Source organism: Pleurodeles waltl, chromosome 4_2 (genome assembly GCF_031143425.1).
Source record: "Pleurodeles waltl isolate 20211129_DDA chromosome 4_2, aPleWal1.hap1.20221129, whole genome shotgun sequence".
NCBI classification, from domain to species: Eukaryota; Metazoa; Chordata; class Amphibia; order Caudata; family Salamandridae; genus Pleurodeles; species Pleurodeles waltl.
The window spans coordinates 516,859,561-516,881,378 of record NC_090443.1 but is presented as its reverse complement, the minus strand read 5'-3'; the positions used below and the strand labels follow the sequence as shown (position 1 = coordinate 516,881,378).

The 21,818-nt window shown below is 47.7% G+C and overlaps 1 protein-coding gene across 3 annotated transcripts in view; it reads left to right on the top strand.

The window, feature by feature from the left end:
• PRRC2C (proline rich coiled-coil 2C) overlaps positions 1–21,818 on the top strand; it is a 1,097,702-nt gene that overhangs the window by 467,213 nt on the left and 608,671 nt on the right. For all 3 annotated transcript variants that reach the window (XM_069232016.1, XM_069232017.1, XM_069232015.1), the window contains exons 15-16: positions 15,640–17,892; positions 18,931–19,172. In XM_069232016.1, the coding sequence (XP_069088117.1) occupies positions 15,640–17,892; positions 18,931–19,172 (2,495 nt within the window). The remainder of the gene's footprint in view (positions 1–15,639; positions 17,893–18,930; positions 19,173–21,818) is intronic.

The window sequence follows — 21,818 nt, the reverse complement described above, 5'->3', positions numbered from 1 at the left end:
GGTGCCTGTCTCGGAGGCGACCCCGACGCCGGCCTCGGCGTGTGCGCCGGAGAAAACACTTGAGGCTCCAATACCTCAATCACCGACGCCTGTCCAGGTGAAGTTGGAGACGCCGGAGAGGGCAACGGCGTCGAAGGATGCGGCGTAACCGTGGGACTGACCTCCCATGTCTTTCGGCGCCGATCCGGAGACCTGGAGCGAGTCTCCTTTGAATCCTTTGTGGCTGCTTGTCTTTCTCCTGGAAGGCAAGTTTGCGTTTCATCCTAATAGGAGGGAGAGTGCTGATCTTTCCCGTTTCTTTTTGCCTCCGAGACAGGCACCCCAGTATCCGGCTTTTCCCACCCCTGGAGCCGATAGTTCCGCATTTTTGAATGCGATGTATGCCATCTTCCAACAGATGGCTCCAGGGGGTGCTCCGGCTGGGCCTTTGGCCTTTTCTTTGGGTGATCCTGCGCCTCTTCGGCCGGCACCCTTTATGCCCTTTCTCCCGTTTGGGAACGTGGGCTCGGCGCCACTGTCGGCGCCGGTGGCCGCTCCGGTGGCTTCAGAAGGATTGGCCCCGGGGATTTCCATCCCGTCGACGTCGGGATTTCGGCCTGTGACTCCGGTGGGTCCATCTGCGGCAGTTGCTCTTCTGTCGGCGCCGAAGTTACCTGTGGCGCCGGATACGGCGTCGGTGGCTTCTGAAGATCGGCGCCGATCTTCGACTTCGGCGGAGGCATTGTCGACTCCGCGTATTGAGCAACGACTTCATTCAAGAAGACGTGCTCTCCGTGTATTGGAAGAGCAGGAGTACCAACGAGCCTTAGAGGAAGGAGAGCTAGAGGACTCGGGTGATGGGCTGCGCGGACTGGAGTCGGCCAGTGGGCTGGACACTTCCCCTGAGTGGGACCTTTCGTCCCCGGGGGAATATACTGAGGAGGCTGCTTCCTTTCATGCAGTGGTACGGAAGGCAGCTAGTTTTTTGGACCTGCCTTTGCCGGTGGTGGAGGCAAAACAAAACCTTTTGACAGAGGTGTTACATCCGGCCTCAGCCGCGGCGGAGCCTCTGTTACCATTTAATGACGCTCTGCTGGATCCGGTGTTAGAGGTGTGGAAGAGGCCGGCATCTTCCCCAGCAGCTCACAGAGCCGTGGCCAGGAGATATCGGACGGCTCCGACTGACCCTGGTTTCCTATATAGGCACCCTACGCCGGAGAGCTTGGTGGTGCAGGCCTCCTGTTCGTCCAAGTCAGCGCCTGGTTCTTTTCCGACGGTGCCTGGGGACAGAGATTCAAAGAAGCTAGAGGCGCAGTCGAAGAAGATTTTTTCATCCTGCAGTCTGGCGTTAAAAGCCACCAATGCAACCTGTATCCTGGGGAGGTATATTCATGCTCTGATGGATGACATTTCCTCTTCGTTTACAGAGCTTCGCCAAGGTCTTTTGGATCTTGTCTCAAATGCCCAGGCTGCTGCGACCCAAATTATCCAGACGGGACTGGATACCACCGACTCGGTAGCCAGAGCAATGGGCACAACTGTGGTGGAAAGGAGACAGGCCTGGCTCCGTAACTTGGGCTTTTCGGCAGATGTACAGTCCACATTGTTGGATCTCCCGTTTGATGGGGACAAACTGTTTGGGGCTAAGGCTGATTCGGCCTTGGAACGTTTTAAGGAGAGCAGGGCCACGGCTAAGTCGTTGGGACTCCAAGCTCCTTCTTCCACGGCCTCTTCCAGATTCTTCAGGAGGTTTCGTGGATTTGGGCGTGGCTCTTCCTCCTCTTCCTTTCGGGGAAGATATCAGCAACCTGCCTCTTCCCATCCCTATAGATCTTTTAGGGGGAGGTGTAGGGTCCGCACCAGGGGAGCCTCTCAGCAGCACTCTGCCTCTTCCTCATCCTCTGGCGGGGTGCAGCAGGGGAACCAGCCTTAGGCTTCCACCATTTCCCACTCACTCCTCTCCTGTAGGGGGAAGATTACAGCATTTTCTCACCAAATGGGAGACTGTTACGTCGGACACTTGGGTTCTCAGTGTTGTGGGAAAAGGCTACACCCTTCCCTTTCGGGAGTTTCCGCCCCTCATCCCGCCCCGCCCTTCGTATTGTTCACAAGAACACCTCCTGTTGCTAGAACAGGAGGTAGAAGTCCTCCTTTTAAAGGGCGCGGTGGAGTTGGTCCCGGAGCAGGAAAGGGGTCAAGGAGTTTACTCAAGGTATTTCCTGATTCCCAAGAAGGATGGTCGTTTGAGACCAATTCTGGACCTGAGGATCTTGAATTGGTTCCTCAAGCAGGAAAAGTTCAAGATGCTGACCCTAGCACAGGTGCTTTTGGCATTGAACATGGAAGACTGGATGGTGTCTGTCGACTTGCAGGATGCTTACTTTCATATCCCGATACTCAAGTCACACAGGAAGTATCTCCGGTTTGTGGTGGGATCGCAACACTATCAGTTTGCGGTCCTTCCGTTTGGTCTTACTTCAGCACCTCGAGTCTTCACGAAGGTGATGTCGGTGGTTGCGGCAGAGCTCAGAAGGAAGGGGATAGCAGTATTCCCTTACTTGGACGACTGGTTGATCAAAGCCAAGTCCCCGGAGCTTGTGTTGCGTCATCTGCAGTCAACAACCCAATTGTTGTTCGACCTGGGCTTTTCGGTGAACGAGCCCAAATCTCACCTAGAGCCCTCTCAGCGCCTCCTGTTCATAGGGGCAGTACTGGATACAACATTGGGTCGGGCCTTTCCTCCGCCTCAGCGGATTCAAGATATTCAGGATTGGGTTCCAATGTTTCGAAATGGAGCGGTAGTTCCAGTCCTCAAGGTCCTTCGTCTGCTCGGTCTTTTTGCCTCCTGCATTCTGTTGGTCACGCATGCTCGCTGGCACATGAGGGCTCTTCAGTGGTGCCTCCGAAGGCAGTGGTCTCAACACAGAGGGGATCTAGAGGGTACTGTCAAGATCTCCAGAGATGCTGCTGTGGATTTGAAGTGGTGGATTGCAAGCAACAATCTTTCACAAGGAAAGCCGTTCCAGCAGTCGCCACCAGTGGCCACAGTCATAACGGATGCTTCCACTCTAGGGTGGGGAGCTCATCTGGGGGATCTGGAGATCAAAGGTCTTTGGTCTCCAGAGGAACAGATTTTTCACATCAATCTGTTAGAGTTACGGGCTGTACGTCTGGCTCTCAAGGCCTTCCTCCCTTCCCTTCGTGGTCAGTCGGTACAGGTCCTAACGGACAATACTACCACGATGTGGTACATAAACAAGCAGGGAGGAGTGGGGTCGTACCTTCTCTGCAGAGAAGCTCTTCGACTATGGTCCTGGGCAAAGGACCATCGGATTTGCTTGATAGCAAACCATCTGGCCGGAGTTTTGAACGTGCGTGCGGACAGTCTGTCGCCACTTCTCGGCAGACCACGAGTGGCGTCTCCATCCAGATCAAGTCCGTTTAATCTTCCAGAAGTGGGGGTTTCCTCGGGTAGATCTGTTCGCCACTCGAGAGAACGCGCATTGTCCGTTGTTCTGCAGCCTTCAGTATCCGATGCAGGAAGCGTTGGGGGACGCGTTTCAAATGACCTGGTGCGGCCAGTTGCTTTACGCGTTTCCTCCCATACCCTTGATTCCTCGAGTATTGAGGAAGATTCGCCAAGACCGGGCTCTAGTAATCTTAATAGCTCCGAATTGGCCAAGGAGGGTGTGGTACTCCGACCTTCTCCAACTCTCAATGTGCCCGCCGCTCCGTCTCCCTTTCAGGGCAGACCTCCTCTCACAGTCGCAGGGGCAGGTTCTACACCCCAACCTCCAGAGTCTGCACCTACATGCCTGGAGATTGAACGGGGCAACCTGAGTTCCTTCTCTCTCCCGCCTGAGGTAGTGGATGTTATATTAGCGGCCAGGCGACACTCCACTAAATCTATCTACGCTAATAGGTGGTCTAAATTTGTTGCGTGGTGTGGGGAGAGGCAGATTGATCCTTTACATGCTCATCTATCGGACGTTTTGTCTTTTGCTCTATCTCTGGCGCAGAAAGGTTGTGCAGTGGCTACCATTAAAGGTTATTTATCGGCCTTGTCAGCCTTCATATGTCTTCCAGACCAACCATCTTTATTTAAATCCCCTATTGTTATCAGATTCTTGAAAGGTCTTCTAAATCAATATCCTCCAAAGCCATTCGTTATGCCGCAATGGGATTTGTCCTTAGTCCTGACTTTCCTTATGGGGTCCCCTTTTGAACCTATGCATTCTTGCCCCTTGAGGTATTTGGTTTTAAAAACAGTCTTCCTGATAGCTATAACATCAGCAAGGAGAGTGAGTGAGTTGCAGGCCTTATCAGTAAAACCCCCTTATACAACTTTTTATGGGGATAAGGTGGTGTTGAGGACCAAGGCTGCTTTCCTCCCGAAGGTTGTTTCACCCTTCCATTTGGCTCAGGCAATTACTTTGTCCACGTTCTATCCTCCGCCTCATCCTTCCAAAGAGGAAGAAAGACTGCACCGTCTGGACCCAAAGAGAGCGTTGAGCTTCTTTATCGATAGAACAAGGGATTTCAGGCTGGAGGATCAGCTGTTTATTGGATACGTGGGCAAGAGGAGAGGAAAGGCAGTCCACAAGAGAACACTATCCAGGTGGGTTGTTCTTTGCATTAAAATATGTTACTCTTTGGCAAAGAAGGATCCTCCTGAGGGCATTAGAGCTCATTCCACCAGAGCTAAGTCGGCCACTTCGGCCTTAGCCAGAGGTGTTCCTGTGGTCGACATCTGCAAGGCCGCAACTTGGTCGTCCCTTCACACTTTTGCAAAACATTACTGTTTAGATTCTGAGGTTAGAAGGGACGGCCATTTTGCACGGTCAGTGCTGCAGGATTTCTTGGTTTGACCATTTAGGCACCCACCGCCGGGCGTGGTACTGCTTTGGGACTCTATTCATGAGGTGAGGAATCCACAGGTAGTTGTATCCATCAGAAGAACGAGTTACTTACCTTCGGTAACGACTTTTCTGGTGGATACATTAGCTACCTGTGGATTCCTCACGGTCCCACCCGCCTCCCCGTTGCCTTTATGGTCTTGCCAAGTAATCCTTGAGTGCGCTCCTCTTGGTCTTTGAGGGTGCAATAGATGTATATATAATATATTTATATATATATATATATGTATATATCTTTATGTATATACTTGGTGTGTGTATATATTTTAAAAGAGAGAGTTTTATATATATATGTGTACATAAAAAGATTTACAGTTATTCATACAATGTGGTGTATTTTTACAATATAATGGATGTTACCTTGCTCTTTCATTGCATTGCCTGGTTGTTCTCATGCACGTAAAAAATTATTGGTACTGACGTCCGCACGTCGTCGAGGACCTCTTATTGCCTGTATGACGTCAGACGGCGTCTCGTGGGCGACAGTGACGTCCTCGTCGACGTGCAGAGACTAGTAAGAAGATTTCCGTCGAATGCTGGCGCCATGGGAGTATTCATGAGGTGAGGAATCCACAGGTAGCTAATGTATCCACCAGAAAAGTCGTTACCGAAGGTAAGTAACTCGTTCTTCAGGGTTTTCCCTCCATTCAGACCACCACCTCCTTTGTGGAACCTAAATATTGTCTTAGCACAGCTGATGAAGCCTCCGTTTGAGCCAATTCATCGTGCCTCTCAAATTCCTTTCGTGGAAGGTTGCTTTATTGGTGGCTCTCACATCAGCCAGACGGGTGAGCGAAGTGCAGGCCCTCTCTATTCCAGAGCCGTTCTTACAGTTTAAATGAGACCTGCTGCTGCGTACTAATCCGCATTTCATCCAGAAGGTCCCTTGAGACTTCCACATCAATGAGCCTTTAGCCTTCAAATCCTTTTTTCCTCAGCCTTCTATTCCGGTGGAGAGTATTACACTCCTTAGACGTTAAAAGATGTGTTCAATTCTACTTGGACAGAACTAAATCTTTTCAATGCTCTAATCAGCTATTCATAGCATACAGTGCACCTAGAAAAGGCCAACCACTCTGCAAGCAGAGTATATTCAGCTGGATCGCCTCAGCCATTGGTTTCTGCCATCAAGCAGCGGGTAAACCTCTGCACTCATCTGTACATGCTCCATTCTACGAGGGCAGTCTCTTCGTCAGCAGCGCTGTTCGTGGGAGTTTTCCTACAAGACATTTGTAGGGCAGCAACATGGAAGAGCTGTCAAACATTCACAAAGCACTACTGCTTGGAATCTCTAACTCAGGGAGAGCTAGCAGTGGGTCAAGCAGTTCTCAGGAATCTCTTCAGGTAAAGGTGAGCCATCTCTTTTCCATCCCTCCATCCTAGAATAGGTATGCAGATTGTTTATGTCACTTATGTTTGGTGTAGGAAGTTGGCTCTGTATGTGCTATTTCAAAGTAAGGAATAGCATGCACAGAGTCCAAGGGTTCCCCTTAGAGGTAAAATAGTGGTAAAAAGAGATAATACTAATGCTCTATTTTGTGGTAGTGTGGTCGAGCAGTAGGCTTATCCAAGGAGTAGTGTTAAGCATTTGTTGTACATACACCTAGACAATAAATGAGGTACACACACTCAGACAAATCCAGCCAATAGGTTTTGTTATAGGAAAATATCTTTTCTTAGTTTATTTTAAGAACCACAGGTTCAAATTTAACATGTAATATCTTGTTTGAAAGGTATTGCAGGTAAGTACATTAGGAACGTTGAATCATTTCAATTGCATGTATACTTTTCAAGTTATTCGCAAATAGCTATTTCAAAAGTGGACACAGTGCAATTTACACAGTTCCTGGGGGAGGTAAGTTTTTGTTAGTTTTACCAGGTAAGTAAGACACTTACAGGGTTCAGTTCTTGGTCCAAGGTAGCCCACCGTTGGGGGTTCAGAGCAACCCCAAAGTTACCACACCAGCAGCTCAGGGCCGGTTAGGTGCAGAGTTCAAAGTGGTGCCCAAAACGCATAGGCTATAATGGAGAGAAGGGGGTGCCCCGGTTCCGGTCTGCTTGCAGGTAAGTACCCGCGTCTTCGGAGGGCAGACCAGGGGGGTTTTGTAGGGCACCGGGGGGGGGGGGACACAAGCCCACACAGAAATTTCACCCTCAGCAGCGCGGGGGCGGCCGGGTGCAGTGTAGAAACAAGCGTCGGGTTTTCAATGTTAGTCTATGAGAGATCCAGGGATCTCTTCAGCGCTGCAGGCAGGCAAGGGGGGGCTTCCTCGGGGAAACCTCCACTTGGGCAAGGGAGAGGGACTCCTGGGGGTCACTTCTCCAGTGAAAGTCCGGTCCTTCAGGTCCTGGGGGCTGCGGGTGCAGGGTCTTTTCCAGGCGTCGGCACTTAGGTTTCAGAGAGTCGCGGTCAGGGGAAGCCTCGGGATTCCCTCTGCAGGCGGCGCTGTGGGGGCTCAGGGGGGACAGGTTTTGGTACTCACAGTCGTAGAGTGGTCCGGGGGTCCTCCCTGAGGTGTTGGTTCTCCACCAGCCGAGTCGGGGTCGCCGGGTGCAGTGTTGCAAGTCTCACGCTTCTTGCGGGGAGTTGCAGGGTTCTTTAAAGCTTCTTCTTGAAACAAAGTTGCAGTCTTTTTGGAGCAGGTCCGCTGTCCTCGGGAGTTTCTTGTCGTCGTCGAAGCAGGGCAGTCCTCAGAGGATTCAGAGGTCGCTGGTCCCTTTGGAAGGCGTCGCTGGAGCAGAGTTCTTTGGAAGGCAGGAGACAGGCCGGTGAGTTTCTGGAGCCAAGGCAGTTGTTGTCTTCTGGTCTTCCTCTGCAGGGGTTTTCAGCTAGGCAGTCCTTCTTGTTGTTGCAGGAATCTAATCTTCTAGGGTTCAGGGTAGCCCTTAAATACTAAATTTAAGGGCGTGTTTAGGTCTGGGGGGGTTAGTAGCCAATGGCTACTAGCCCTGAGGGTGGGTACACCCTCTTTGTGCCTCCTCCCAAGGGGAGGGGGTCACAATCCTAACCCTATTGGGGGAATCCTCCATCTGCAAGATGGAGGATTTCTAAAAGTTAGTCACCTCAGCTCAGGACACCTTAGGGGCTGTCCTGACTGGCCAGTGACTCCTCCTTGTTGTTTTCTTTGTTCCCTCCAGCCTTGCCGCCAAAAGTGGGGGCCGTGGCCGGAGGGGGCGGGCAACTCCACTAAGCTGGAGTGCCCTGCTGGGCTGTGACAAAGGGGTGAGCCTTTGAGGCTCACCGCCAGGTGTTACAGCTCCTGCCTGGGGGAGGTGTTAGCATCTCCACCCAGGGCAGGCTTTGTTACTGGCCTCAGAGTGACAAAGGCACTCTCCCCATGGGGCCAGCAACATGTCTCTAGTGTGGCAGGCTGCTGGAACTAGTCAGCCTACACAGACAGTCGGTTAAGTTTCAGGGGGCACCTCTAAGGTGCCCTCTGGGGTGTATTTTGCAATAAAATGTACACTGGCATCAGTGTGCATTTATTGTGCTGAGAAGTTTGATACCAAACTTCCCAGTTTTCAGTGTAGCCATTATGGTGCTGTGGAGTTCGTGTTTGACAAACTCCCAGACCATATACTCTTATGGCTACCCTGCACTTACAATGTCTAAGGTCTTGTTTAGACACTGTAGGGGTACCATGCTCATGCACTGGTACCCTCACCTATGGTATAGTGCACCCTGCCTTAGGGCTGTAAGGCCTGCTAGAGGGGTGACTGACCTATACTTGCATAGGCAGTGAGAGGCTGGCATGGCACCCTGAGGGGAGTGCCATGTCGACTTACTCATTTTGTTCTCACTAGCACACACAAGCTGGCAAGCAGGGTGTCTGTGCTGAGTGAGAGGTCTCCAGGGTGGCATAAGACATGCTGCAGCCCTTAGAGACCTTCCTTGGCATCAGGGCCCTTGGTACTAGAAGTACCAGTTACAAGGGACTTATCTGGATGCCAGGGTCTGCCAATTGTGGATACAAAAGTACAGGTTTAGGGAAAGAACACTGGTGCTGGGGCCTGGTTAGCAGGCCTCAGCACACTTTCAATTGTAAACATAGCATCAGCAAAGGCAAAAAGTCAGGGGGCAACCATGCCAAGGAGGCATTTCCTTACATTTGGTTACAGAGTTATGATTTGTAAAAATAAATAAAGTTAAGAAAAGAAAGAACAGTGTAACATAGAGAAAAGTGGACATAATTAGTGATAGTATTCACATGCCATATGTTCTTTGAAGTATTCCTTGATAGATAGATATATAGATATAGATATAGATATATATATATAGAGAGAGAGATATAGATATAGATATATATATATAGAGAGAGAGAGATATATATATATATATATATAGATAGATATATATATATTCGATGGCATGTGTAGCTGCAGATACACATGCTGTGCACATCCCGCCATCTGGTGTTGGGCTCGGAGTGTTACAAGTTGTTTTTCTTCGAAGAAGTCTTTTCGAGTCACGAGACCGAGGGACTCCTCCCATTTCGACTCCATTGCGCATGGGAGTCGACTCCATCTTAGATTGGTTTTTTTCCGCCATCGGGTTCGGACGTGTTCCTTTTCGCTCCGTGTTTCGGGTCGGAAAGTTAGTTAGAATCTCGGAAAAAACGTCGGTATTGTTTGCGTTCGGTATCGGGTTAGTTACAACAGATCGACACCGAATTTCGAAGAGCTCCGGTGGCCCTTTGTTTTTTTTTTCGATCCCCCGTCGGGGCCTGGTCGGCCCGGCCACGTGTGAATTCAAGGCTGATGGAACGGACCCCATTCCGCTTCTGTCCAAAATGCCATAACAAGTATCCGTATACGGATCAGCATCTGGTCTGTAACTTGTGCTTGTCCCCAGAGCACAAGGAAGATACTTGTGAGGCCTGTCGAGCGTTTCGGTCCAGAAAGATGTTAAGAGACCGAAGAGCCAGAAGACTGCAGATGGCGTCGATGCCGACAGAACAAGAGCGTTTCGCGGAAGAAGAGGAAGCTTTCTCTATCCACGAATCTGACTCGGAAGAGCTCGAGGCCGAAGAAACGCCGAAAACCGTGAGTAAGACGTCAAAACATAAGACTCACAAGAAGTCAACAAGAGCCCAGGGGACGCCACCGCCAACAGGTCATGGCTTAACCCAAAAAAGCGTTGACCGAGCCAAGGCACCGAAAAAGGGCACGCTGGTGTCGAAGTCATCCGACTCCGGTTGAGATACCGCCACACAGCAACCTCTGACCCGAGACATCGGCTCTGAGAAATTTCGGCACCGTGAGAGCGGCACCGAACAAATTTGGCACCGAGACACCACCACACTGAAAATTACAAAGGTTTCTTCGGAGCCTAAAAAGACCTCTGAAAAAGTTTCGATTCCGAAACATCCAGCCTCGGAGCTGAGAACAGGTTCCTATACAGAGGAACAAGGATTAGCCTCACAAATGAAAAAACATAGATTTGGAGAGGAACTTCAAGCTGTAGAGCCAGACTATACTCAAAGGAGGCTCCACATTCATCAAGACATTGGGAAGATAACCACTCTTCCTCCAATTAAAACAAAAAGAACTTGCCTTTCACGAAAAGGACAAGGAGCCACAGGCAAAGGTGGCAAAGAAAACAACTCCCCCACCTTCTCCACCACCATCAGTGCACACATCACCAGTAGCAACTCCTCCACTGATGCACTCCCCGACTCATACTGCCATGAGTCAAGATGATCCCGATGCATGGGACCTTTACGATGCTCCAGTATCTGGCAACAGCCCAGACTCGTACCCTACCAGGCAGTCCCCTCCTGAGGACAGTACATCTTACACACAGGTGATCGCAAGGGCAGCTGCTTTCCATAACGTCATCTTGCATTCAGAACCAATTGAGGATGACTTCTTGTTTAACACGCTAACCTCCACTCATAGCCAGTACCAAAGACTACCTATGCTCCCAGGAATGCTAAAACATTCAAAACAAATCTTTCAGGATCCTGTTAAAGGCCGAGCCATAACTCCAGGGTGGAGAAAAAGTACAAGCCACCGCCAACAGATCCTGTTTATATTACAACGCAGTTAACTCCAGACTCAGTAGTTGTCGGGGCAGCTCGTAAGAGAGCAAACTCTCATACCTCGGGAGACGCACCACCTCCAGACAAAGAGAGTCGCAAATTTGATGCTGCGGGCAAAAGGGTTGCAGCACAAGCAGCAAACCAATGGCGCATTGCCAATTCACAAGCGCTTTTGGCAAGATATGACAGAGCTCACTGGGATGAGATGCAACATTTGATAGAACACTTACCCAAGGAGTTCCAAAAAAGAGCACAACAAGTGGTGGAAGAAGGACAAAGTATCTCTAATAATCAGATACAGTCTTCAGTGGATGCAGCAGATACGGCTGCAAGGACAGTTAATACTGCAATAACAATAAGAAGGCACGCATGGCTCCGCACGTCAGGTTTCAAGCAGGAAATTCAACAAGCCGTGCTAAATATGCCATTTAATGAACAGCAGTTGTTTGTTCCGGAAGTCGACACTGCTATTGAGAAACTCAAGAAAGACACTGATACGGCAAAAGCCATGGGCGCACTCTACTCCCCGCAGAGCAGAGGCACCTTTCGCAAAACACCTTTTAGGGGAGGGTTTCGAGGACAACCTACAGAAACCACAACATCACAAACAAGGCCCACTTTCCAAAGCCAATATCAGCGGGGAAGTTTTCGGGGGCAATATAGAGGGGGACAATTCCAAAGAAGTAGAGGAAAATTCCAAAGCCCCAAAAGTCCGCAAAATAAGCAGTGACTCACAAGTCACACATCCCCATCACATAACACCTGTGGGGGGAAGATTAAGCCAATTTTACAAACATTGGGAGGAGATAACAACAGATACTTGGGTACTAGCAATTATCCAGCATGGTTATTGCGTAGAATTTCGCGAATTCCCTCCAACAGTCCCATCGAAAACACACAGTATGTCGAAACAACATATAAATCTTCTAGGATTAGAAGTTTAAGCACTGCTCCAAAAAGAAGCAATAGAATTAGTACCAAAACAAGAACTAAACACAGGAGTTTACTCACTGTACTTTCTGATACCCAAAAAAGACAAAACTCTAAGACCTATACTAGATCTCAGAATATGAAATACATACATCAAATCAGACCATTTTTACATGGTTACATTACAAGAAGTAATCCCACTGCTCAAACAACAAGACTACATGACAACACTGGATCTAAAGGATACATATTTCCATATACCAATACATCCTTCACACAGGAAGTACCTAAGGTTTGTATTTCAAGGGATACATTACCAATTCAAAGTGTTGCCATTCGGAATAACAACTGCGCCAAGAGTTTTTACAAAATGTTTAGCAGTAGTAGCTGCACATATCAGAAGGCAGCAAATACATGTGTTCCCGTACCTAGACGATTGGTTAATCAAAACCAACACGCAAAAAGTGTTCACAACACACAAATTACGTCATAGAAAGCCTACACAAACTAGGTTTCTCAATCAATTACTCAAAGTCACACCTTCTGCCGTGTCAAACACAGCAATACCTAGGAGCAACAATCAACACAGTAAAAGGAATTGCCACTCCAAGTCCACAAAGAGTCCAAACATTCCAAAATGTCATACAAGCCATGTATCCAAACCAAAAGATACAGGTCAAATTAGTAATGAAACTCCTAGACATGATGTCCTCATGCATAGCCATTGTCCCAAAAGCAAGGTTGCACATGCGGCCCTTACAACAGTGCCTAGCATCACAGTGGTCACAGGCACAGGGTCAACTTCTAGATCTGGTGTTGATAGACCGCCAAACATACATCTCGCTTCAATGGTGGAACAGTATAAATTTAAACCAAGGGCGGCCTTTTCAAGACCCAGTGCCACAATACGTAATAACGACAGATGCATCCATGACAGGGTGGGGAGCACACCTCAATCAGCACAGCATCCAAGGACAATGGGACATTCAGCAAAAACAGTTTCATATAAACCACTTATAACTGTTAGCGGTATTTCTAGCTCTGAAAGCATTTCAACCCATAATAACCCACAAATACACTCTTGTCAAAACAGACAACATGACAACAATGTATTACCTAAACAAACAGGGAGGAACACACTCGACACAGTTGTGTCTCCTAACACAAAAAATATGGCATTGGGTGATTCACAACCACATTCGCCTAATAGCACAATTTATTCCAGGAATTCAGAATCAGTTAGCAGACAGTCTCTCTCGGGATCATCAACAGATCCACGAATGGGAAATTCACCCCCAAATACTGAACACTTACTTCAGAATGTGGGGAACACCACAAATAGATCTATTTGCAACAAAAGAAAACTCAAAATGCCAAAACTTCACATCCAGGTACCCACAACATCAGTCTCAGGGCAATGCACTATGGATGAACTGGTCAGGGATATTTGCGTACGCTTTTCCCCCTCTCCCACTTCTTCCATATCTAGTAAACAAGCTGAGTCAAAACAAACTCAAACTCATACTAATAGCACCAACATGGGCAAGGCAACCTTGGTACACAACACTACTAGACCTTTCAGTAGTACCTCATATCAAACTGCCAAACAGACCAGATCTGTTAACACAACCTGCCATAATAATCAAATTCAACCTTTACACGCATCTGCAAAAGAAATAGTAGGATACTTACTTCCATTAAAATACATCTTACGGCAATTTCAGCTTACCTGCAAATTACGCACTCAACTTCATTATTTAGGATACCAGTCATAAAAGCGTTTATGGAAGGCCTAAAGAGAATTATACCACCAAGAACACCACCGGTTCCTTCATGGAACCTCAACATTGTCTTAACACGACTCATGGGTCCACCTTTTGAGCCCATGCACTCTTGTGTAATGCAATACTTAACGTGGAAAAGTGTATTTTTAATTGCCATCACATCTCTAAGAAGAGTGAGTGAAATTCAAGCATTTACCATTCAAGAACCATTTATTCAAATACACAAAAATAAAGTTGTTCTACAGACCAATCCTAAATTTTTACCAAAAGTAATCTCACCGTTCCACTTGAATCAAACGGTAGAATTACCAGTGTTCTTCCCACAGCCAGATTCTGTAGCTGAAAGAGCACTACATACATTAGACATCAAAAGAGCACTAATGTACTACATTGACAGAAGAAAACTAATTCGAAAGACAAAACAACTATTTATCGCCTTTCAAAAACCTCATACAGGAAATCCAATTTCAAAACAAGGCATTGCTAGATGGATAGTTAAGTGCATTCAAACATGCTATCTTAAAGCTAAAAGAGAACTGCCTATTACACCAAAGGCACACTCAACCAGAAAGAAAGGTGCTACCATGGCCTTTCTAGGAAATATTCCAATGAACGAAATATGTAAGGCAGCAACATGGTCTACGCCTCATACATTTACCAAGCACTACTGTGTAGATGTGTTAACTGCACAACAAGCAACAGTAGGTCAAGCTGTACTAAGAACATTATTTCAAACTACTTCAACTCCTACAGGCTGAACCACCGCTTTTGGGGAGATAACTGCTTACTAGTCTATGCACAGCATGTGTATCTGCAGCTACATATGCCATCGAACGGAAAATGTCACTTACCCAGTGTACATCTGTTCGTGGCATTAGTCGCTGCAGATTCACATGCGCCCACCCGCCTCCCCGGGAGCCTGTAGCCATTCAGAAGTAGATCTTAAACATTTGTAGATTTGTAAATATATTACTTTAAACTTCATTATGTACAGATGCGTTCACTCCATTGCATGGGCACTATTACTAGTATACACAAATACCTACCTCACCCTCTGCGGGGAAAACAATCTAAGATGGAGTCGACGCCCATGCGCAATGGAGTCGAAATGGGAGTCGTCCCTCGGTCTCGTGACTCGAAAAGACTTCTTCGAAGAAAAACAACTTGTAACACTCCGAGCCCAACACCAGATGGCGCGATGTGCACAGCATGTGAATCTGCAGCGACTAATGCCACGAACAGATGTACACTGGGTAAGTGACATTTTCCATATATATGGATGTATATACTTATGTTTTATATATGCGTGTGTTTTGTATCATATATGGTTACAATGGTACAATGTTCATAAGTTCTGCTCTCTACTCTGATTCAAGCATGTGAATCAATGAAAGTTCCAATACTGGAGTCAAAAAATAAGTTACTTACCTGTAACTGTAGTTCTCCAGTATTGGAATCTTTCATAGATTCACATGTGACCCACCCACCTCCCCGGAGAGGCTCAATTTCACCTTCCTGTTTTCCTTTTTCTCTTTCTTCCTCTTTTAACGCACTTGTGCTGGGAAAATCTGAGGTGCTTGAGCTTCTCCCAAGAGGATTCTAGAGGGTGGGGTCGCCTGATTGGTGGATACTCAAGTTTGGTCCTTTTCCTAAAATGACTCTGATAGACTGGTAAAGTGAAGAGGCCTAGGGCTTTTTTGTTAATATATTTTAACACTACTTGTGTAATTTATAACTGGGGCTCCCATCTCGATGACGGCAATGATTCAAGCATGTGAATCTATGAAAGATTCCAATACTGGAGAACTAAAGTTACAGGTAAGTAACTTATTTTCTTTGTCCTTTTCAAGAGGGAATCGCCATCTGAGCATTGATGTTCCATTCTCTGTATTTTGGTTGGAGGTATTCGGGGTGTTTAATGGCCTTTAATGCAGTGTATGCACCCATGTCGCATTTTCAATAATGTTTTTGTTTTTACGATCTATCTAGGGCTGAAACACCTTTGGAAGAAGGAACAAGCCCAGCTTCTGTTTTGGAGCACAGTCAATTGGAGACTCAGCAGGGTGTTGACTTCTCAGACCAGTCAGTGACTGATTTAAACCAGTGTGCGAGACGACACTCTGAGACCTCAAATGTATTCCAAACAGAGGAACCTTCCTCTACCCCACTTGTTTCAGAAGCAATGGAGAAGAACTTTGCATCAGTTGGTGTTCAAGAAGACGAGGTGCCCGTTGAGGCAAGCCAGGCATCCCTGATAAGAGTGTCCCTCGGTTCAAATCAGTCCCTCAAATCTGAGGAGCAGAGGACAGAGGGTCACCATAGTACAGTCAAAGTAATCAGTAGGCACTCCGAAATTAAGGAGACTGTGGAAAAAGCAGAGGAAAAACCCAAGCGAGAGGGTTATGCTGGCACCAGGTCGTCTGAAGGACCAAAAATGGAAAAGTATTATAAATCTAGGCACGACACAAGGTGGGGTCCAAGACCTGGCTCCAACAGGAGGGAGGACGGGTGTGAGCGTCCAGTTCGCAGATCTGGCCCAATCAAAAAGCCTGTTCTGCGAGATATGAAGGAAGAACGTGAGCTTCGAAGGGAGAAAGAGGAGGAGAAGCTAACCCATGAGAAAGGGGGCAAGTCTGAAAAATTACAAAAAAAAGAATCACTCCAGCTCCCTGAAAAGCCAGTAGTTGAAACCGCCTCACATGATAAAAAAACTATACCAACTACACCTTTGCCATCGGAGAATGTTGTGGAAGTTGCGCAAGAACCTCCAGTCAGGCCTTCAAGTTTGCCATCTGTTGTGACTCAGGTGCCTAAAGAAGATAAAACAGAGCGACCGGAGAGGATAGAGAAGCCAGAGCGATCAACCAGCAAAGAAGGGGAACCAGAGACACCACGCCTGGAATCGAAACTTCCACCACCACGCAGGGAATCTGGGTTGCCTCCTAGATCATATCACAAGGAGGCCAGGGACAGAGACTGGTTCCCAGATCAAGGTTATCGAGGTAGAGGCAGGGGAGAGTACTACTCACGAGGTCGTAGCTACAGAGGCTCTTATGGTGGACGTGGCCGTGGAGGCAGAGGGCAAAGCAGAGACTACCCTCACTATAGAGATCCCAAGCCAAGGGCTGAGCACTTGCCAACAGGCACACAGAGGCAGCGAGAAGAGAGTGAGACGCGCAGTGAAAGCTCTGATTTTGAAGTTGTCCCCAAGCGCCGACGTCAGCGTGGCTCCGAGACTGATTCGGACAGTGATGGCCGTGAGAGTGCAAGCGACACCCCTCTCTCTGACAAGGAAACTGTGAGCAAAAGCAAACCTTTGAAAAGAGAGGAACATGTTGATGCCAGAAAAGCACCAAAGCCACTACTTGCATTCAGGCCTGAAAGTGGTGGTAAGCCAGACACCCGGCAGAGAGAGAGACCATATAACAGGGAGGAAGAAATCACAAAACCTGGCTTCCTTCCAAAGGGTGAACCTATGCGACGTGGAAGGGGAGGAATGTACCGACGTGGTGGAAGAGAGTTTGGTGGACGTCCTCCACGACCACCTCCCTTAAGACGACCGGCCTACAGAGAGAATCAGTGGATTCCAAGGCAGCCAGACCAACAAGACCAACGACAAATGGATAATCGACCAAAGGAACCATACAGATGTGAAGATGCAGAACCTAGGTGCTTTGATCCGATGGCCCCAGGAGATAAAAGACCTCCACCAAAATTTGAGAGAAAGTTTGATCCAGCAAGAGAACGACCACGAAGGCAAAGACCTGCTAGGCCCCCACGGCAAGACAAGCCACCAAGGTTTCGACGCTTAAAAGAAAAGGAGGATGCAACTAAGGTAGACTGTTTGCCTGGGTCAGGAATGACTGCAGGCACAGTTTCTCAGGAACCTCACTTTCTTGACATGTCAGGAAAGACCTCAGACCTCTCTAACCAGAACTCCTCTGACCAGGCTAATGAAGAGTGGGAGACAGCTTCTGAGAGCAGTGACTTCAATGAGCGAAGGGAGAGGGATGAGCGGAAGGCTGCTGCCTCTGCCCAGGCAGCAGCAGCCAAGACAGGAGAAAGTACTGCCTCTGTTGCCCCAAAGAGGGACATATCCAAAAGGAGCTTCTCTAGTCAACGCCCTGGTGTGGACCGTCAGAATAGACGTGGTAACAGTGGACCCCCGAGGCCTGGCAGGAATTTCTCTGGACCCCGAGGTGACAGGCGCAGTGGTCCACCATTGCCAAGAGGAAAAAGAGGGTGAGTTTTTATTTTTATTGTTAATATCTTTTAGAATTTATTTTAGTTTCGTCCATTTGTCTTCAGGTTCGAAAGTCTTTTTACTCATTCAGTCTAGGGCATGTTAAGCTAAAAGCAACAGTCTAAGCAGAGGCTGTGGGTTGACTGGAATTTAAAGTTCATCCTGACACAAAAAGGCTAAAAACAATATGAATTTGTATTCAGTGGCTGATAGCCTGAACTACGTACGCTTAAAGAACAGACGTAAAACTCGTGTGTGTTCTTGGTAATGACACTTTTTTGTTCTCAATTTCCATAGGCAGACCTTTCTGTAGTGCTTAGATGAGATCTAATGTGTGCTTGACCCGTGGCAAGTATGTCATAGGTGGCCTTAGAAATTCTGGCTGAATATATTTTAAATGCATTAAAAGTAAACACCTTACCAAGGTGTATTTTGTCAAATGTAAGCAGTTGTTACTAATGCCCACTTGCTGAGAATATTTAGTGAGATGATCATTATCCTCGCTGCAAGCTGTGGTTAGTTTTAAATTGTGTTGATGGTAATATGTTCATGCTTTATTATGAAAGTTTGTAGCTGGTGTTCCCTATGAGGTCCTAATGGTTGGCATTGAGAAGAATAGGGGCCAGGACAAAAATGAGACCCTTCCCGCTTGTACTTTAATTAGGAGTCAGTAATTTAGCAGATACACCCTCCTGTTACAAAAATGTAATTAAATCAAAGTTCAAATACGTGAAAAATAAATGTATATTTGCTGAAATTGCAGAAACGCAATTCCGTTGTGCCAGCTGTTTGAATTATTCTGAAAATTACATTTTGCCATTTGCTTTGATTTGGAGCAAGGCTATTTGTCAATTTTAAACTGCTTCCTGTTACTTTCTTGATTTAGACACATTTAAATATGTTAACGTGTTTTATAAATTTTTTCTTTCAGTCGTTTATTTCCTTTTTGCTTAGCATGGTGTGTTTGCGTTTAGGAACACTTGCCTTATTGGCATGTTTGAATTGTGGTCAGATCTGTTATTTTCATGTTAATGTAGGCCATTTGAAGACCAAGCCCCAGGAATGAATGGAATTGATCCAGCCAGTGGCCATACCATGAACCACCATTATTACCACCACCACTACCATAACTACCCAGAAGAGATTGGCAGTGGAGCAGTTGTGCAGAAATCCTCAAAAGACCCTTCAGTCAAGAAGAAAGAAGACCCCAAGCCGGCTTCCAAGAAACCAAAGGAGAAAGTCGATGCCCTTTCACAGTTTGACCTCAATAACTATGCAAGTAAGTGCTGGAGTGAATCAGAAATATCTGTTCAGTTGCGGAAGAGTATACATCTTTGTACATGAATGATCGAACAGTACAGAATGAAGGTCTGAGCCTGACTTTTTTTTGGGGGGGGGGGATTTGCGGCTTTAAGATTTTTTTAGAACTGTTATCATATTTTAGGAGAAAGAGGAAAGTTTGTCCACAGAGCAACCATATCCTTAGTTTGAGAAAATTGTTAGCCATTTGATGTGAACCAGTCGTCTTATGCACCCATAAAAGTCACAATCTGTAGCTCACTCAAGCGTAATCATATTTCCCACTCATATATATATATATATATATATATATATATATATATATATATATATATAATGTTCGATGGCATCTGTCGCTGTAGATACACATGTTGTGCATAGCCCGCCATCTGGTGTTGGGTCGGAGTGTTACAAGTTGTTTTTCTTCGAAGAAGTCTTTCGAGTCACGGGACCGAGGGACTCCTCCTCTTTGTCTCCATTGCGCATGGGCGTCGACTCCATCTTCGATTGTTTTCTTTCCGCCATCGGGTTCGGACGTGTTCCTTTCGCTCCGGGTTTCGGAACGGAAAGTTAGCTAAATATCGGGAAAATTACGTCGGTATTGTTGCGTTCGGGATCGGCTTAGTTAGAATCGACACCGAATCGAAGAGTGAAGAGCTCCGGTACCCTTCGGGGTAGTTTTCGATCACCCGTCGGGGCCTGGTCGGCCCGACCGCGTGTGAAACAACGCTGATGGAACGGACCCCGTTCCGTTTCTGTCCTAAATGCCACAACAAATACCCGCATACAGACCAACATTTGGTCTGTAACCTGTGCCTGTCGCCTGAGCACAGTGAAGAGACTTGCGAGGCCTGTCGTGCGTTCCGGTCCCGAAAAACACTCCGTGACCGTCGAGCCAGAAGACTGCAGATGGCGTCCACGCCGACAGCTCACTGAGAGTTCGAGGATCAAGAGGAAGAAGAACCCTTCTCGATCAATGAATCGGACTCCGAGGAATTCGACGACCAAAAAACTGTGAGTAAGACGTCGAAACCAGCACACAAGAAAAGTGACAAGGCCCAGGGGACGCCACTGCCACCAGGCCATGGCTCGACCCATAAATTCGGTGACCGACCATCGGTGCCGAAATGGTGCTGAGATCGTCCGACTCCGGTCGAGACACCGGCACGCAGCCTTCTCGGGACTGAGAAAGTGCTGCTGAAAAACATCGATGCCGAGATAGCGGGGCCGAAACTGCTCGACACAGAGACAGCGGCACCGAGGAAGATCGACGCCGAGAGGGCTCGACTCCGAAAAAGAAGGTCACCTCGGAGCCGAAAGAGTACAGACAGGGTTTCGGTGCCAAAATGACCCGCAACCGACCCAACTACAGGTTCCTATTCAGAGGAGCAATCACTGTCCTCTCAGATGCGAAAGCATAGATTTGAGGAAGAGTTGCAATACACCGAAGTGGACCACACTCAGAAACGTATTTTTATACAGGAAGGAACAGGGAAAATAAGCACCCTTCCCCCTATTAGGAGAAAAAGGAGACTGGAGTTTCAGTCAGACCAAGCACCACAAACACAAATGGTGAAAAAGGTAACTCCGCCACCCTCTCCTCCACCTGTAACTAACGTTTCACCGGCACAAACTCCATCACATTCCCCGGCTCACACCACCATGAGCCAAGGTGACCAGGACCAAGACGCTTGGGACTTATACGACGCCCCAGTGTCGGACAACAGTCCAGAGGCGTATCCTACAAAGCCCTCACCACCGGAAGATAGCACAGCATACTCACAAGTGGTGGCTAGAGCAGCAGAGTTCCACAACGTGTCCCTACACTCGGAACCAGTTGAGGATGACTTCTTATTCAACACCCTCTCCTCCACCCATAGCTCCTACCAAAGCCTGCCTATGCTCCCAGGAATGCTTCGGCACGCAAAGGAAATCTTCAAGGAGCCGGTCAAGAGTAGAGCAATAACACCAAGAGTGGAAAAGAAATATAAAGCACCTCCCACAGACCCTGTTTTCATCACCTCACAGCTGCCACCAGATTCCGTCGTAGTAGGAGCAGCTCGCAAGAGAGCCAACTCCCACACATCTGGGGATGCACCACCCCCAGATAAAGAGAGCCGCAAGTTCGATGCAGCCGGAAAGAGTCGCAGTACAAGCTGCAAACCAGTGGCGCATCGCTAACTCTCAAGCACTACTTGCGCGCTATGACAGAGCCCATTGGGACGAGATGCAACACCTCATTGAGCATCTACCCAAAGAGCTACAAAAAAGGGCGAAACAGGTGGTTGAGGAAGGACAGAACATATCTAATAATCAGATACGCTCCTCTATGGATGCAGCTGACACAGCTGCAAGAACAATTAACACATCTGTGACTATAAGAAGGCACGCATGGCTACGAACGTCTGGTTTTAAACCAGAGATGCAGCAGGCAGTGCTCAATATGCCATTCAATGAGAAACAACTGTTCGGACCAGAAGTGGACACGGCAATTGAGAAACTCAAAAAGGACACTGACACTGCTAAAGCCATGGGCGCACTCTACTCCCCGCAGAGCAGAGGCACTTACAGCACCTTCCGCAAAACAACCTTTGGAGGGGGGTTTCGGGGTCAGGCCACACAAGCC